Source organism: Struthio camelus, chromosome 5 (assembly GCF_040807025.1).
Source record: "Struthio camelus isolate bStrCam1 chromosome 5, bStrCam1.hap1, whole genome shotgun sequence".
NCBI lineage: Eukaryota > Metazoa > Chordata > Aves > Struthioniformes > Struthionidae > Struthio > Struthio camelus.
This window is the reverse complement of record NC_090946.1, coordinates 45,595,518-45,613,372: the sequence shown is the minus strand read 5'-3', so window position 1 is coordinate 45,613,372 and position 17,855 is coordinate 45,595,518. Positions and strand designations below refer to the sequence as shown.

Genomic DNA, 17,855 nt, shown 5'->3' with positions numbered 1-17,855 from the left:
TCCCCTGCTGATGCATGCCCTAGCAGTAGCTTTCCTGCCCCAAGTAGTAAGACGGTATGTGTCTGACAGTGGAGTCTGGTACTGTGCAGTGCTTCAGGATGCCAGCTGTGGGCAGGTAAACCTGAAGGGGGAATTCAGGAGAGCAGGTTGTAGTTACCTTTAGTGGGATTGGGCCAGGAGATAAGCAGGCAAAAAGGGGGTTAGAAGGCCAGCTGCCATTTTACATACCTTAATTCAAATGCTCTGATCCCTTCCTTGTGTGCCTTGGAGGCACCCATGTTCTCCAGGCAAGTGACTTCCCACTGGCAAAGTTTTTTAGGTATCTCTGTTTCTGTACTCACAAATTCTTAAGTCCTGCTTGCACAAATAAGCTTAATCTTCCCCCTTCCGGCCCCAAGCTCCATCAGTGGAGTCACTTTGCTCATACTGTTGAACTCTCTCTGTGCCGTGCAGTTTGTATTCATGAGCTAGATGGTCTGTTGCCTAAGGTGCCTACAGCTTTTTTTATAGCTGCAGCTTTGGCAAAACACGGCAACGAGGAATGGCGTTATCACTGTCCTGCCCCTGTCCCCACTTCTCCCCCAGTGTTCAAAAGGCCAGTGGCTACAGCACTCACCCAGGATGCCCTGAAATTGTACAGCTGTTTTTGACTGCTGGCTGTTGAGTTGTTGTGAATGGCAGTGACTTGAGAGGGTGCTTGGGCAGGTCTACAGTCATTGAAGAGACTTGCTTCTGTGAATTTTCACATCCTCTGACCATGCACCCCATCCCTACAAAGCTGTCTCCTGAATCCGGTGCAGAGCTGGGTGCCTGGCTGGCTCCAGGGTCTCCTCTCTGTGCTGCCATCCTTGATGTCTCCTAGGAGGAAGAAGTCCCATGTAGCTCCGAGGGCACCAGGCACAGGTGGCAGGGCCAGCCCCATCTCGCTGTCCCTGTCCAGGGCACCCACTGGGGCAGCCCTGCCTTGTGGTTGCCCAGCTGCTGTGCAGCAGCTCTGCTGGTAAGCAGTGGCCCATGTTGGGGTGCTGAGGAAACCCATTTCCACTAGGTTCATCCTCTCTTCCTTCCCTTCAGCTAGACCAACTGCTTGGGGAGGGAGCATCTCCCACACAGCCAGCCCTTCGTTTGCATTGAAAACTGCTTAACATTTGAGATGGAGCCCGTCTCCCTTCAGGCTCCTACCTTAAATGCCTGTTGTGCACTCACTGGTGCCCATATGTGCAGTCTGCTCCCTCACTCCCCCTTTTTTTGGTTTTAACTAACCCCGACGTGCTGTGCCCCTGGGACTCCACAATTAAACCAAAGCCAAAGACCTCCCTCCCTCCCTCCCTCCCCCATTGCCAAGCAAGTCAGGAGGGGATCTGTCACGGTGAAGGTGCAAAAGCCCTTTAACCCCTGCAGTGGAGCAGGGCCACGGTCCTGGCAGGCGGGGGAAGCCGTGAGGCCTGTGGCGCCCGGCCCGGATGGGTGCCTGGCGGGCACGCGAGGCGTTAGGACCCTGCAGCTCGGTCTCTGCTTCCCTGCTCTGCAGGACTGAGCCGAGGCAAGAGCTAACGCAAGCAGCTGTGCCTGCGAGCGCCAGCCAGATCGCGGGAGCGAGGGGGAGAATCCTCTCACCACTCCTCCGTCGCCTCCTCTCCCCTCCTTCCTGCGCTCGCCCGCGCTCCTGCTCTCGCCTCCCCTGGAAACCTCCGCTGCCAGCTGAGGCAGGGCTCCCAGGCGCCGCTGGGGCTCTCGGGATGAGGAGGATCAGGGCTAATGCCATCGCGATCCTGACTGTTGCCTGGATCCTGGGCACTTTCTATTACTTATGGCAGGACAACAAGCCTCATTCAACAGCATCCAGCAGATCCCCGAGCAGCAGCAGCAGCAGCACCAGGAATGGGCAAAGACCAGCCGCGAGGCTGGAGATCCACCGGGAAGACAGGACCATCCCCCTCATTGTGAGTGAGATATGACCGCAGAGCATGTTACGCTTTAATTCCTCCGCGATCATTGTTTCGGTGACTGGGGCTGGCTTGTCGGTGCTGCCGCAGGGAGAGATGCTTTTGGGAACGTTAAGCCTAGTTTGCCAGGAGATTGAGGGGAGGGAATGAATGAATGGGGTGAAGAGGGAGAGAGGGAGATAAAGAAGAGGAATTAGATTTGCATTTAGGTTTCTTTGTATTTATTTTAGCGTTTTCACTTGTAACCATGGCAGCAGTTACAATTGAGGAGCAGGACTGGCAAATCTCAAGGGAATAGAGTAATGCTGTGCGTAAAGTATTTGCAAGTTGCCTTCACTGGCTTGCCCAAGCTCTGCTTCTCTGGCTGAGAGCAGGTTGTCCTTCTCGGCTAGGAAAAAGTGGATGAAATAGCTGGAAGGTTTTTGGTTTGTGTAAGAGGTGCATGTATATTTGTGTATAATAATGCGTGATGTTTTCCCGGCAAGACCAGAAAGAGCTGCATCCTCTAACAAACCCTTGTTCCCGCCTGCTGGGCTCTGTGCACTGGGGCTGCGTGGGGGGAGATGCAAGCAGCACTTGCTGCAGGGGGACTGTGCGCCTAGTTACTGGCCTCTACATCTTTTCCCTTTGCTTTGCTCCCAGACAGGCAACCAGGGCTGAGCTCCTGAGTTTTGGCTGCCTGAGGCTAGAGAGGGCAGCCTGCAAGTCAGGCTAAGGCTTGGGTTTGGGCAGGGTGGGAGAAGAGGGAGGCCTGAGCAGTGTTAGCAGTACTCCCTGTGTGTTGTCTGTTTGATGCACTGTTTCAAATTTGCTTTCAAAGCCCTGCACTCCCTGGGGTATCTGTGTGCTTGATATGGTGATAAAATCAAGCTCCTGACTTAAGGAGGATGGCAGGAACCTTTCTGCTCTGTCCATGGAGGATGTTTGTCCTCTTTCAGCCTGCAAGGTAATAGGAACAATACAGCTCCCCCAACTCGAGGCAATAGCTTCATTAAAAAATAGATCGGCCCCCAGGGTTAAAGTGACCCAGCAAGGCCATTCGCAGGAGTGACCCAGCTCAAGCACTCTGGGAATTGCACTGTGTGTCACTGTTTGTGTTTGGCTTCAAATCCATTTATCAGCTGGTTGCACACAGATGGAAGTGAACAAAGCAACAGCCTGGTCAAAGTTGGAGCAGGGGCCAGGCACCGGGGCTCTCCACTTCCCTCCTGGATTGGTGCTGTGATTTTTAGCCTGAGTCTCTGTTTTCTTCACCTGTAAAATGAGGTTGGGGAGGGGGGTTTAGGAAGCCTCGTGAAGGTTTGGAAAATGCTGTTAGAGCAGCCTGAGCCCTCAGGCAGCATAGTGGAAATCCTTCTGCTGAGCCCCTTGGACATCACATGCAGCAGCGAAACTGAGAAGTCAAAACTGAGGCTTTCAGGGGGCGCGAGGATGTCACTTGCTGCTTGTTGTGGCCTGTGGGCTGGTGACAGTTGGGACTGCTCTGCCGTGAGACCCTCCCCAGAGTCCCCAGGATTGTGGAAAGAACTACGGTGCCTCCCAGGCAAGGAGCTCTGCACAAGTTGTTACTCATGCAGGCCCTCCGGGGCATGCTAGGAGAAGTTCTCGTGCTGGCCAGGCGAAGCTGAGCACAGTGAGGATCTGGAGCGCTGCTGTCTGTTGGTTTCCGCCTTAGCACGGGGAAAGCTGCCACTGAGCCCCTGATTTCTTGTGTGCTTGAATGCACTGCTCCGGCAGTTTTATTTCTCCATTCCCCTGCTTATCCTTTCCAATTTTTTTTATAGCATTTACTTTGTTCCCTCTCAGAGGGGTTGTGAGGTTTCATGAATCCATGTCTGCTAAGCGCCTTAAAATCCTCAGGAGGAGGATGCTGTGGAAGTGCCAGGCGTTGTTATATTGCTGCTGTTCAGAGGGGAGCAGCCTACACTCACAGCTAGCCACAAAGCCTGTCATTATAAGCTATCGTGCTGTATAGCTTTTGCACTAAATCTTGTCCTTTTACACTGAATGCTGTAAAACATCACAGTTTTGGCCCATGCCCTAAATGCATTAGCAAAGAAAAATAATCATCCTTTGCTTCCCCTCCCTCCCCTGTAATAGGTGTCCCATAGTCTGCCAGACCCTGCTCTTGGTATGTCCCAGGCCCCCATGGCAGGCGGTGGCAGACGGCTGGGGCAAAGGTGGACCCTCTGATGCCCCTGACAGCAGCGCAGCACTGTGCACAGCAGAAATATTGTATCCTGACCCGCAGTGATCTCTGCCTGAAGACTGGAAACAGCAGGGGCTTGTGGTGGCCAGGCTTTCCCTTGTGCATGTGGGGCACAGCTTCCCAGGGGGTTGGGGGGCTGCTGTGAGAGGCAAACTGGTAAAACACCAAGCTCTTGCCACTGTAATCTTAGGCAGCGGGATTGCGCTCCCCGAGCCCCCCTGGAGCGAGGTTGGGAGCCAGCCTGGGGCCGGAGCAGTCGCTGTTGTGGGCTGCATCACTGGCACCCGCTGGATACCTCCCACTGCAGGGCCAGCCGGTGCCGGGACACAGCGCGGGTCCGAGGGGTTGTCAGCAGCGGCTGTTGTGATGCGTGGCGGTCCTCGGCGTTCACCCTCACTCTCGCTCTGGGACGCCTGTCGTGTGGGCTGGGATACTGCCCACCTCCCTCTCCCCATCCAGCATGGAAACGTGCCATTTCAACTGTCCCACTGGAGAAATGGTTAACCTAGAGGAATGGCTGTCCTTTTGCTGTGCGCAGCCTTCAATCCTGATTTCATTACTTGAGAAGTTTAATTACTTGACTTAGTAACTAATGGCAGTATTGTGTAAGAGTTGGCTGGTATATGCTCCGAATGCTCTCGAGTTCCTTGGCCTTCTACAGAGCCTCTAAGCCAAGCTGCACATTTTGATCTAGCCTTTGGTTTCCTCTGCTCTGTATGACGATCTTGGAGTTCAGGTTTGGGCTCCTCTGCAAATAAGGGTGACTCATGTGACTTATGACTCTCTGGAAAAATATCTTTGCAGCTTTTTTAAAAAAACTGGCTGCTTTTCTGTCTGGAAAAAAAATCTTGTCTTCTGAGTGAGTGAGTCAAAGAGTTCTGTTTTTACATCTGGGCTATAACATTTCAAACGCTGGGCAAATTAAGGTGAATTGCATGGTTTTTAAAAATTGAAATGCTTTTTAGGCTTAAATTGAGTTGTGGTTTTCTTATTTAATTCTCTGTTGATGTGAAGAGTAAAAATCACTTCAGTTAAAAACTATAGTTGATTGAAAGTCTTAACATTAAACTAATTAGTTTATTGACCTCGTATTTACCCACAGCAATGTAAACTTAAAATCTGGTTGTCTGACTCTTAGAGTCTGCAAGGGAAATCTTTATGAATGTTTAAAGTTGGGGGCGGGGTGAAGGTGTCAATGGCTTCAGAGATCATTGTTCCAGAAATAGCCCATGTAATAATGGTGACTCTTTGGATCCCTGTTTTATATCCAGAAATGTTGAAATCGGGCCTCTTCATGATCAACCTTCCCGTTGAATCCTATCAAATCAAGATTTCTTTCTCTCTCTCCCTCTGTCCAAGAAATGAAGTTAATATACTGCTTAGTTCAGCTATTGCAAGCAGTAGCGAAGCTATTTGCCTGTGGCCCTCCTCAGCGGCAGGGCGGTGATGCTACCTCTCTGCCTGTCAGCAGGCAAGAGTTGATGCCCCTGCCATCAGGTGAACGTAGCCTATGGGCACTTCCTGTTTGATCCTCCAAGGAAGGCAGAAATGCAAGCAAATATCACAGTTCTAGGAAAGCATTTTTTTGCACTACAGCTTCATATGAATTAGGAGCAGTCCTTGGACTTCCGGCAGTTGGCTCATGTGCCTTCCACTAGAGCCCCGTTGGGCATTTCTGAAGGATAGACTTCCTCTCCGTGCTCTCTTTTCTCCCTCCCCAGCAGAAGTTGCCTTCTGCTCCTTGAAAGTTTCCCTCGGGCAGAACCTGTAAAATGCATCTTTGGAGGGGTTTTGGCATCATTTCCACACAACGTACAAAGGGTTAATTATTTGCCACTTGCTGCTCATCTGCTTTAGCACAGAGCTGATGGATAGAGCCCAAGAGTCTGTCCTTCCCCCTCAAAAGACTGCAGAGTGGGAAGTCCCAGTGTATTTGTCCCATTGAAGAGAGCAAGGCCAACGCTGTCACATAGTGAAAGCTTGTTAGTCAGAAGGGTAGCTCGTAAGCAGCTTTGAAACAGGAATTTTGCTCTTGGCTGGCAGTGTTTGTGGTGAAAATGCAGACGCTTGCTCTCATTTCCCAGCCAAAAGCTGGATGTGGGGCTGCCTGAGGGCCTCTCCAGGTTGCTGGCATTTTTAGGGTGGTACAAAAGCAATATTAGTGGGAGAGGAAGATGGAAGAGAATTGTTAGATGAATGCTCTGAATTTTGTTAGGTTGGTGCCTCACTGCTGTTTAGAGCAGGTATCTTGCCTGTTACTGTTGTCTGGCCAGCTTTTAAGACCTGTGTAGCATCTCTGTGATCCCACTAGAGACTATCTGGCAGCTGAAAGATCCTTTATTGTAAAACTGACTTACATTTCCTGGTTTCAGCTTTTGCTGTTGCTTGCTATCTCCGTGTTCAGCCACTTAAAATGAACACCGAGGAGATAAGATCAAGGCATCTTTTTCCTCTGGTAGCAAAGGATTTCTAAATGCTCTGCCAACATTACTGAACCGAGCATCACCCACCTCTTGTGAGAAAGCTAGAAGGAGACTCTTCTCTGACGCACTGGGAAAGGGAGATTCCTCTAGGTATAGGCGAGTTGACGAAAGATCTCGATCATTTGGAGTTTTTCTTCTTCTTCTTCTTCTTCTTCTTCTTCTTCTTCTTCTTCTTCCCCCCTATTTAGTCAGAAGACTAGCGGTGGCTGGATTTTACCCGCTTCGCTGAGTAGCCAAACTGTCAACCTTAGCCATCCTTGTATTTGCCACTGTACTGCTTCAGACCGCAGTAGATTAAACTAACTTTGCCAAACACTGTACTTGCTGTAGGACTTTTTCAAGGGGAGAAATAAGTGTGTGTGTGCACGTTTCCTGCTGCACCTGTAACTCTTGGGTTTGTTACACTTTGGGTGTAGGTGCCCATGAATCGCATGAAGCAGGTTCCAGCCGACATTCACCATTCATCCGTCTCATTGAACGGTTTAATTCCCATCCCTTCCTCACATTTGCCCTGTCTGCAGCTTTCAGGGGATGGTATTTCACTCAGCTGGGATAAGCTGTGGCTTTTATGGATCAATAGGTGATCTCATTTTTCAGGGACTTTTATCCCCTGGGGCTCGCTGGGGATATGTGCCTGCCTGGAGGCAGGTCGTTTCCGCCTCAGGGATACAACTCTGGGAATGGAGATGGAGCCTAAATAAATTAAACAGAACAACAGGAGAAAGAGCACAGATTCCCTGCAAGGACAGGGGGTGAGACTCATGAAGTGTGGGTTTTAGTTCATGTCCTGCTGTCCTTTGTAGAAAGGGCCTAATATTTAACAAGGTGCCACAACTCACTTCAGCAGCCTGTAGCAGTGGGGAGAAGCCCAGATTTCCTTGCAGTCTGACTCTTACCAGGTAGCTTACCAGTTCCCTGTGGTTCCCACAGTCGAGCACAAGCTCCCTTTGGCCAAGCGTGGAAGTGATTTAAGTTGGGGGTGGACTGCTGGCTCTGGTCAAGTTCCTAAATGCGGATTTCATGCAACAATACTAGGCAAGCCAGGAGGAGGTGGTTTAAAGTGAAAGTAAGCAACGCTGTCCTTACAGTGCAGAACTCAGATTGAGTCACATGAGGTAGTAGAGAAAATCTGCTGGTCCCCTTGCATCGCTTACGCTTACAATGTTACTAAAAATAGTTATTAATCAGCAGATTATTTTTTCATTAATTTTCTTGGGCCTGAAGTCTCAACTTCTGGTAAGATGTATTATGAGTTGAAGGGAAACATGGTGGAAAGGTAAACACGATTGTGCTTGGCAGGGCTAACATATAAACAACTTCTTGTGTATGTGTATATATGTATGTGTGTGTATATTATATAATGTATAAGTGTGTGCATATATGTAATATAAAAATATAAAAATACATATTTATATATAATATTTTTATTCTCTTTGCCATTTAACCCTTGGATTTTGCAGCCCTGGCCTGTGTGGTTGGTAGCACTCTGACCTTTGCTACATCTTGCTTCTGCGAGTCAATGGAGCTACCTGAGTGCTCCCTTGGCTCTGTTTTTAGACCCATTAGCCTCATTTTGGCAATGCTGTGGCTGTATAGTCTACTTGTCCATTGCAGGCATCCTCAGGGCAGTAGGTCTCATGAACTCTTGTTTGTGCTCACTCACTGAAGAATTTGCAGGGAGAGCAAACACTGAGCAGACCTTGTTTGAGGTGTATGATGTGCGCAGAGCTGAGCCCTTTAAATCTTGGTGTCCTAGTTAAGAGGGATTTAGCCCTTCCAACCTGTCACAGCCCATCTCATTTTTCCCTCTTTCTTTTTAGTTAGAGGATTATAATTGTCGCATTGAGCTTAAAGGGGATTGGAGTCTTCTATATCTTTCTTCTGCTTTCCCCAATGTCTCCTAAGAGAGACATCATAAAGAAGGGGCAGGAATGGATAAATAGGTATGAGCATCACTGCAAGCACTGAAGAAGAGGTGAGAGAGTTCTCCCTAACCCTTTTTTGTCTCTGAATTCTTCTTGCAGGATCTTCATGGCCTGCTCTGTGACCTGCTAGGCTGTGGTAGCTCCCTGACATGCTCGCATTAATTTGTGACCCTGCTCACGTGACCTGTAGTAGGCGGGGGGGGGGGGGACTCGTGGCAGTCCGTTGGGGCAGGATCCTGCCGGTGCTGGTTGGCAACGTTGTGCAGAGCAGGCAGCTGCAGGAAAGGGGGTGCTCAAATGCAGCTGTGTGTGTGAAGGTGCCCTCCTCTTAGTCTTCCGTGCCTGCTATAAGTTAGAAGTCCTCTGAGGTGGTATTCTGGTTCCCCAGCTCATGAGTCCACAAAAGGAACTTGATGCTATCTGTGGGCTACAGGTCCAGAAAACATAACACACAGATCTACCCAGTTCCTTCAGCTGTACTTCAGCAGAGTTTAAAAGTGTAGCATCTAAATTTAGTGTGAAATATTCTGATTTTTCAAGGTGCTATTCACCTTGGAAGAATCCTTACAGGTATTAGAAAGCAGAAGTGCAAAATGATCATTTGAACTCTTTGATTTATATAGCAGTGACACTGAGGAACTGGGAAATAAAGCCACAGCATACAGCATTAATTAGATGTCCAGGAATATGCTAAACTGTGACAGATTCATTAAGATCAATTACGTTTTGAGGATCCACATTACATCATCAATTTTCTGGTCTAGCTTTCTGTTAGTGCTTTTATAATTCCACTAGAAATATGTCTCCCACTGCTATATTTAACTTGTCCGCTTTGTGTGAAGCTTTAAGCGTGGTCTTTACCATTCTTTGTGGCAGGGACAGCCGTGAAGCATGTTGCCAGAAGGTCATTTTGAACCTTTTGATTAAAAAGGAGTTCATATCTTTTCAGTCTTGAGTCAGGGAATTGAATCTCAGTGGAAAACATTTTTTATCTAGAGCAGAATTTGCTTTAAGTTATCAGTTGTGTAATGTTTTTCTTCCCAAGGTAAATTCCCCTATCTTTGTTGATGGGAACATGTGATGTGGGTAAATGTAGACTGATTTTGGTCATCATGTATCAGTCAGAGGCTGGCCGTTACAGTTGTCAGATGTTGGTTAACCTGTGGTGGACTTGGTCCCCCTACAAGGTAGAGGTCAGACCTGTACGATGTAGGGATTGGGGTGGCTCAAGCCAGTTACCTGAAACTGCTTGGCAAGGGTTGGATGAGTCTCTGAAGTGCATCAAGACTGCAGCTGCTGAAGGCAAGATGTGGAGAGAAGCTGTTTACTATGAGCAACAAGGAGGCTCCTGAGCCTGCCAGCCTCTTCCTTGCCGTGGCTGTGCTTCTCTATGGGAAGTTTGCAGCCTGGCTCACAGCTGGACGTGCATCTTGGTAGCAGATTCCTCCTGTCTGTAGGTTATATGTTCTGGGACTGTTCTGGGACCAAAGACTTCATGTATGTCTGGAGAATGAAGCAGAAAAACTTGCTGAATAATAAATTGTTAGGGGCTGCTGCAAGCCTGCCTGGAGTTACCGGTTGCCTTGTCATCTTTTTCTAAGTGATTTGCACATCAAAGTTACACAGCCTAAGATCTCCTGTGTGTCTTGCTCTAAGATAGACCTCACATACAGCTTGCATTGCTGGGTACCTCACGGTGGTCTGTAGCTCCCTCCTCGTAGGGGTATTTTGGTATCCAGACTGGGGGCTGTTCTGTGTGAGGTTAAATGTGAACATAAAAGGCAGCATCTGATTTGAGGAGTTTAAAATCTCCGTAGATGAGTCAGAGAAAGGGTAGGAGAAAGGAAGCATCCTTCCCCCTATATCCCTGATGTAGAGCAGAAATCAAGTCTAAATCTTTGCTGAAAGGAGAAAAAAAGTATGTTTGTTATTCAGATCTGCTAACCTCTGGTAATTCACTCTGATTAAAATAACAATATAGTCAAGACAGCCTGGTTTTTAACTGTATACTGACAGGAGTTCAAAGAGTTTGGTACTGAATTCAAGCTGCTAAGTAGAGATCATTAAAATCCAACCTGTCCTGTCAAAGTTGCTATTTTAACAGGCCTTACCTCATTCTTGTTGGGGTTTTACATTTTGTCTTGGTATTTGCTTTGGACCCTCTCCCCACCCCCAGCCAAATAATTTCTATGTGATTGATTGGTTATAAGTTGGCTACCTAAAACCTAATTTGGCATTTAGTATCACCTGAAGGGGCTGAGGCAGCTTGGGGGGAATAAATTCTGCTAGTAGCTGCAGATAGGGGGCTCAGGAATCTCTACCCCTTCAGTTGCACCTAGTGCTGGCTCAGGTTTTGGTGTGTGTTTTTATTTATTAATAAAAATAAATTTATTTTCTACCTAATCATTCTGAGGAAGAAGTATTTAAGACAAGCTGCTGCAGGGTGTGTATGAGACAGGATAGGAAAGCTTATAAATGATTCCTGTATGTGAAAATGTTAATCAGGAAACCAGTTACCACTTCACAGCCCTACTTTTCATTAAGTTAAGCTATCCTGTGTACTGAATGGAAATAAATACCAGGGCATTTCCCTTCAATTCTGTGAGCTGGGAATTGGATTTCAGTCTCTTCTACCTCAGCTGTAATACTGACTGGTCCTTAAATGCTTGTTAGTTGGTTGTGATTGCAACTAGTATGTCTGTGTGGCTCCATAGGAATGCTGCTTCTTTAGTCTTATCTCTAGCCTCTGAGGGTTAAGTTCTTTCTTGACTTAATTAGGGTGAAGTGAGGTTTCCCATATTATATTGTTTTAATGTAAAGTGACATTCATGACCAATGCCTAGATTCTAGTTCTGTACTCACACCAATAGCCTGTGTGATTTGTCCTTGTTGGGAGAAAAATACATTGAAGATAGTCTAAAGATTACTCTCTGCAGAAAAAAATTAATGTTTTTATCTAAGAATAAACATCTGGCCTTTGTAATACCTACTTGTTTGTTGTCTTGCTACCAAGTTCTATAACCAGATAAATAACAGCAGTGTAAGTGCCTGTATGCTTGAATGCTTATATTCCTGTCTGGTGACATATGGCAGAAGTTATAAAGGGTAGTACCATCTGATTGGGCTTCTGGTCTTTTTGCCACAGGTTATTAATGATCAAATGCAAACACACAGAGGAACATTCACTTTGCCAGAAGTAGAATTTTACAAGGATGAATTCAGCTATTCATACTCGTCACTCAAAATAAGAGTCTGAATGCGGTATATCCAAATCCTGGTTTTGCACCATCCATTTTTGTGCCAAGAAGAAGTAATTAATTTAGGCTGCAGCAGCAAGGACAAAATTTGCTGGATGATCCAAAGGTACAAATAGATGGATGGGCCTCTACTCCCACTGTATCGATACCTTTGTGGCTAATAAATGTGTAATGCAAGTAGGGTAAACTCACCTATAAAACATGAAGGCCTTGAGTTGCAATCTGTGCTAAGGTACAGATTATAACCTGTACCTACACTGCAAGACAGTCTAGAAACACCAACTCTGTTGATCAGACAGATAAGGAGGAGTGTGCCTTATTCATATCTGGGGCAGCAGCAATATGCCACCTCAAGAGGGCTCCCAATAGCTGCAGGTAACTCAGCCTCTAGCGGAACCTGTCCTGTTTGCCATATACTCGTTCTTTCTTCTTGATCGTTTCCTTGTATCTCTATGAGATTGGCACAGCATTTATGCTTCAGAATGGCTCTTCATCATAAGCAGAAATGTGTTGTTTTGAGTTACTTGAGAGAAAATGGCCATAAGACTGGAAACCCTGATGATCCAAAGGAAGCTTCTTTCTTTTCAAAGCTGCTCATTAGCTAAATAACTTTGCTGCTGGAAAAGGTGAGTGAAAAATCCTCTACTGTTGTGCAGGGCGTTTAGGCTCTCTGGAAGGCTGTAGTTCCAGAAGGACTATTTGCAATGCCTCTGCCGGTTCGGTACCTCCAGCATTCCCAAAGTACGTGGCAAAAAAAATGACTGCAGGGAAATGTCTTGGATGTCATTTAGAGGACAGTTCAGCTATCTGTTCCCTGGACGTGTGCTGAATCTGGCAAGGAGAAAGGCATTTATACCGTGCTTTAGTGAGTTCTCATTATTGACCTAAAAACTGCGTATTTTTCAAACTGATAGTTAAAAAAATCTCTTAGCTTCTAATTAAGTTGAATTGGTGCATTTCTGAGAATGTGAAGGTGAACGGCAATACGCTGCTTGGTTAGCTGGGCTGGGTAACATGAACTTGGAGGGATTTCCCTGATGCTCTCCATGAAGAAGCAGCATGAAGTGTGGAGTGCAAAGACATTTTTCTTTGTTATATGCTCATGATGTAGGACTGATCTGGAAATATTGAAATACATTTAAAACACTTGAACGGTTGCTGAAATGTAGAATCTTAATGGTGTCTTCCTTAATTTTTCAGTACAGTGATTTGAGTTTGTTAGGAAAGAGGTGTTTTTTCATACTTCCCCTTTACACACATGTCATTGTTTGCGTCAGTCACAGAATGTGGAGGAGTTAAACACTGTATTCTCAGGCAGTCTCCCTGCAGATACAGACTGCCTCCTACAATAATGACCCACACAGTATCTCTTGGTGCCTCTTGCTTGTCTGGGGAGGTACAGAAGCCATCTGATAGCTCTTCTTTCCCATCATCCCATTAAATTGATTGACAATATAATACACAGGATGCACAACAGCCTCAGCACTGTGGTTTTGGTCTGTATTGTGCCAGGTTGCACGGTCACTGTCTGAAACTTAGATGAAACGATCATTAAGGATGCTGGGATTACAGAGCAAGATTCAGCATCACTTGGCAGGAGCTGGCTGCTCCTTGCCTGTGGAAGGAGCTCTGCCACATCCCCTCATTTGGAGATGTGATTGCTGGGAGGACTCCTCTTAGAGAAGCCACCTGCTTCTCCAGTGTTAAAGTAATGCACCACTTCCTATTCAGGAGAGGGAAGTGTTACCACTAGAATTTTTATTACCACAGCCAGATTTGTTGGTCGTTTAATGTATGTCATGGCCTAATGGCGTTACTGTAGAGAGCAATGGGTAGAAGATGATCTTCTCGGAGCATTTCCTTTGCTGTGCGGGGGAGGGGGTGTTCCTGTCTGATTCAGCTGCTGGGCAGCCAGGTTTCTCCTTGCTGATCAGTATGTAGAAAGTGCTGTATTGTGCACCTGAAACAGGGATGCTGGCTCATATGGTTATCACCTATTTTCTGATACCAGATTAGTTGGGACTAAGATAGTGCACCAAGCCAAGGATTCAACTATCTAAAGATATACAGGCTGAAACTGAATTATTTTTTCTACAGTAAACAGCTCTGTACTGATATCTGTTCTGCCTGATGTATTTTATTTATTTTTATTTTGTACAGGGGAAACAATCCAGAGACAGTAACCTTGAGACACTTCAGTTGTTACTTTTATTAATAAACAATTTTTTGCATTGACACATCTGTCTGGAGCACTTGACACTTTAGAAATGTGTTTAGTGTTAGAGTATCTTCTTTACAGATCAAGAATCTGAGGCAGAGAAAGGTTGAAGTCTTGATTTACACTGATTGCTCAGGCTACGTTGACTTTCTCTTTGAATATTTTTGATGCCAGGCATTTGACTGACATCTTTCCCTCAAGCTTCAGTGCACGTTTGAATAGTCATAGCGCTTTTGCCGAGAGGGGAGGAGGATTAAGGAAAGGCAAGGTGTTTATACTCCACTGATGCTCAGTGCCAGCGCGCTTTGCACCCGAAGCACGGCACTTCTCCTGGGGTGGCTTTGGGATGCAACACTGAGAGTGCTTGAGTGTATCTGCAGGTGTGGCATCATGAAGAGCTGCAAGGTGAAGGCCCTTGGAATGAGTTGCTCAGGTGAGAATACAGTAACGAGTCGTTCCAGGGACGGTTCGTTGACTCCTGCTTAACATCAGAGAAAGCGTCACTGTGATTTGTGCTTACCTAGCTATACAACTGTATTTTATCCTTGAATCAGACTCCTGGTTAAACTAAAATCCCTCAGGTGAGACGCAAGCCATTTGCACAGGGTTCGTAATTAGAAGAGTTAATCATAAACACAGCCATCTTTCTCTTTGATATGGCAGGGAATAGAGATGAATTACATTGGTGCAAATGTCTGTTGTTGTTTAGTGTTTATATGAAATGTGGCAGTCCTTAGTGTCTCCAGACAGGGATGAGGTTCCATATGATATTGCTGTGCTGACACTATTATGTTTTAAATTATTCAGCGAATTGCTGACTTTGAGTTGAGGTGTAGCTCCACAAGGCTTGCTCTCTGCTGATCAGGAGACACTTAAAACTTGCATATTTGTAAACTTCTAGAATTGCAGTGATGAAGGGGGAAAATCATGAAGTGTTTAAATTTTTAACAGCACCACTCTCCTAAACATCTTTTTTGCTCTCATGATGCCACTGGTGGAGGAAAGGATAGAGCACAAGGTGACTTGCTATGACAACTTCAAAATGTACAGCTTAGTTCATAGCGTAAATAGGTCTGGCACCTTCCTCATCCCCTCTGTCCTCTCCCCATCTCCTCCAGTTCAGCTGGCCAAGGGGTACCACTTTGACAGTGACCTGAGAGAGTTCAGAAATCCCATTTGCTGTGTAGAACTCAAAAATCAGTGATTAAAATTGCTTATTGGCTCTTTCTCTGAGAAACCTATCTTCCAGCACCAAAGATTAATTGCTTGCACTCAGATTCTGAAGGGTTTGTCTTTACAGATAATGATATATGGATCTAACGCACATAAATATGATTTTAAATGCTTGCCAGTGGGGTGCAGCAGGGCTCTGCTCTGAAGCTAGTAGGAACAGTCAGACCACTAGAGGGTGGCACTTTTTTTGTTTTTTAAACCAATAATTTCCCTCTGGATTCTTGGTGAAAATTTCTTTCAGCTTCTTTGTCTCCTTCCTGCCTCCCCAGATATATATCAGGTTGTAAGCCAAGTTAAGGAGAATTACCTCTTTCTCTTGCCCCAGAAAGGAAGTTAACATATTCAAGCTGTCTCATGGAAACAAATTTTAAGCCCTTCTTTAATCTGGCAAAAGCTTCAGTATCATCCCAGGAGCCTTGGGGAGCAATGCCAGCGGGGAAGACAGAGGCAGAAAGGGAAGCCCATGCAGATGGCTTAGAGGAGAAAAGAGGAGCTCTCACTGCAGGTAAAAGCTGCGATTATCAGCTTTACCTGGCTTTTAAGCAAAAAAGCTAGGTTATCTGTGATATTATTAGAGAAGATGAGTGTCCAAGTATATGTTTAAGACCTGCTCTTCAGTGAGTGCTGTAATGCAGATTCCCTGTGCAAACTTTCACTTTTTTGGGGGGGCTAAGCGGTTAAGAAATTTTCTTCTTCCCTTCTCTTCTTTGCTTTCTTGTTGTGATTTAGGATGAAAGTGCCTCCTCTGCCAAGTATGATTTGATAGAAGGTCTTGCCTGGAAGATTTATTTGCTTGTGTGAGGTTTTACAAGTTTAGTTGGAGTTTGAAGAACTGAAGAAATATCTCAGAATCAAATATTCTCCAGGAGAGTAGAGCAGGCATTTCTTTCTGTCCTTGTTCTCAACTGTGCAGTGCCTATAATCTGCATCTCAAAAGAGAGACTATTGTGAAGTTTTTAAGATTGTGGAAGAAACACTGACCTGTGGGCTGTGTGCATTCTCTGTCTAGGAAAGCCCCTGGGATAATTTCCGTGCAAAGTTTTCTAAATGTCTAGCTAGCAGTTTGAGGGCCCAAACATAGTGTTGTTTTTTTTTTTTTTTTAATCATGAGGACAGGAGTTATGGGCCAGTAATTTAAAATAGATAAGAATTTACTGATGATCCATAGCTTATTGGATTTCCTCTGTGTGAAATCTCATGTACAGCACTGAGGATTATTTGATAAAACTCTAACTAGAGAAGTTTGTTCTTTAAGATATGAGTAATGAAAAATTACCTCACTGGCTCCAAAGAGCATAAAAATAAGAATTTTGAATAGCTGTTGCCAGCCAGAGAACACTATTATCTGCTTTTAATTATAGGACATTTTTTTCCTTTAAAAAACAAAAGAAAAACCTGGTGAATCCAAGTCTTTTATGTCCTAATGGTGAATGGAAGCAGTTAATTAAAATGAACACTTTGGATCTAAGATTTGCAGGGCCTCTAAGATGAAGGACTTAGGTAGATTTCAAAGTAGATGTTTTACGAAGCTGTTTCCTGCTTTGCAGTTCTTCCTTTGAGCTGAGATGGAAAAGAGGTGTTAATCACTTCTCCAGTGCTCTGCAAGATGTTACTGTAGCCTTGTGAACAACCTTGATCATGTTCTCCAAAGCTCTTGCTGAGGCCATGCAGCTGGAAAAAGTTCTGGTAGTTTGCTGAAAGAAGTAAGAATACTTGATTTAAAAGTCTGAGGCCACTTCTTGACTCCTCCTCTTGCTCTGCGAAGATGCTGTCCTTATATTTTGCTCTGCAGATTACTGTAAAGAACTGTGCCTCCAGATTTTGAGAGTTACCAGTGGGGAATAGCGGCTGGGAGGTCAGGAAACAGAGGAGAAATCAGTCTTACCAGCTGTCTCGTGGGACAGTTGCATCTGTGTGCACAGGATGCTCCTATTTCCTTGCCCCGGGTACCACCTCCCTTTTGGGCTGAGAAGATAGGCAGGGGGTGGGCCAGTACAATGCACTGTGGGCAGGAAATGGGGCTTCTGTTAGCTTGTGAGTGACCTCTGGGTGGCATCTTCCCATAACTAGGTTGAGAAGAGACTGAGGGATGTGAGAGGAGTGAGGGGATTTTTGGAAGAAGGAGGGGGGACCAAGAGGAACAAAGTCCACGTTGGCTTCTACCAGGTCCTGGCTGTGATCCCTGAGGAAAAGTTTTTGCTCTGTCACCTCTCACATTTATCCTCAAGGTTAAAACATTTGGGCAGAGGTCAAGGTGTTCTGGGAATAGTCTGTTTCAGATGTGTTGTTCTGAGATTTTGGGACAGGTAAGGTTACAGATGTCTCCTGCATGAGGGTGTGCTTGCCCAAGAGCAGATGGCTTGTGAGTGCAACTTCTAATGAAGCCACTGGGGCGATAGTGACTTGCAGCAGGTAGAGCCCTCTTTAACTGGAGGTAACTTTTGAGTTGGTGGTAGCCAAGTGTTGGATTCTCAATTCATGGGGTTGCTCAGAAACAATTTTCACTCTCAGGTGTCCTCTGGGGGGCTGCTTGGATGGTACAAGCTGTCCTAGCTTTTTTTTAACCCCCCCATTTCTAGGACCC

At 45.9% G+C, this 17,855-nt stretch overlaps 1 protein-coding gene across 2 annotated transcripts in view; it reads left to right on the top strand.

The window, feature by feature from the left end:
- The first annotated feature begins 1,527 nt into the window (after positions 1-1,527).
- The window catches only part of GALNT16 (polypeptide N-acetylgalactosaminyltransferase 16), a 74,854-nt gene continuing 58,526 nt past the window's right edge, over positions 1,528-17,855 (top strand). The window contains exon 1 of one of the 2 annotated variants that reach the window (XM_009689888.2): positions 1,528-1,943. In XM_009689888.2, the coding sequence (XP_009688183.2) occupies positions 1,740-1,943 (204 nt within the window). In that variant the 5' untranslated portion in view covers positions 1,528-1,739. The remainder of the gene's footprint in view (positions 1,944-17,855) is intronic. The other variant, XM_009689887.2, reaches the window with a different exon arrangement.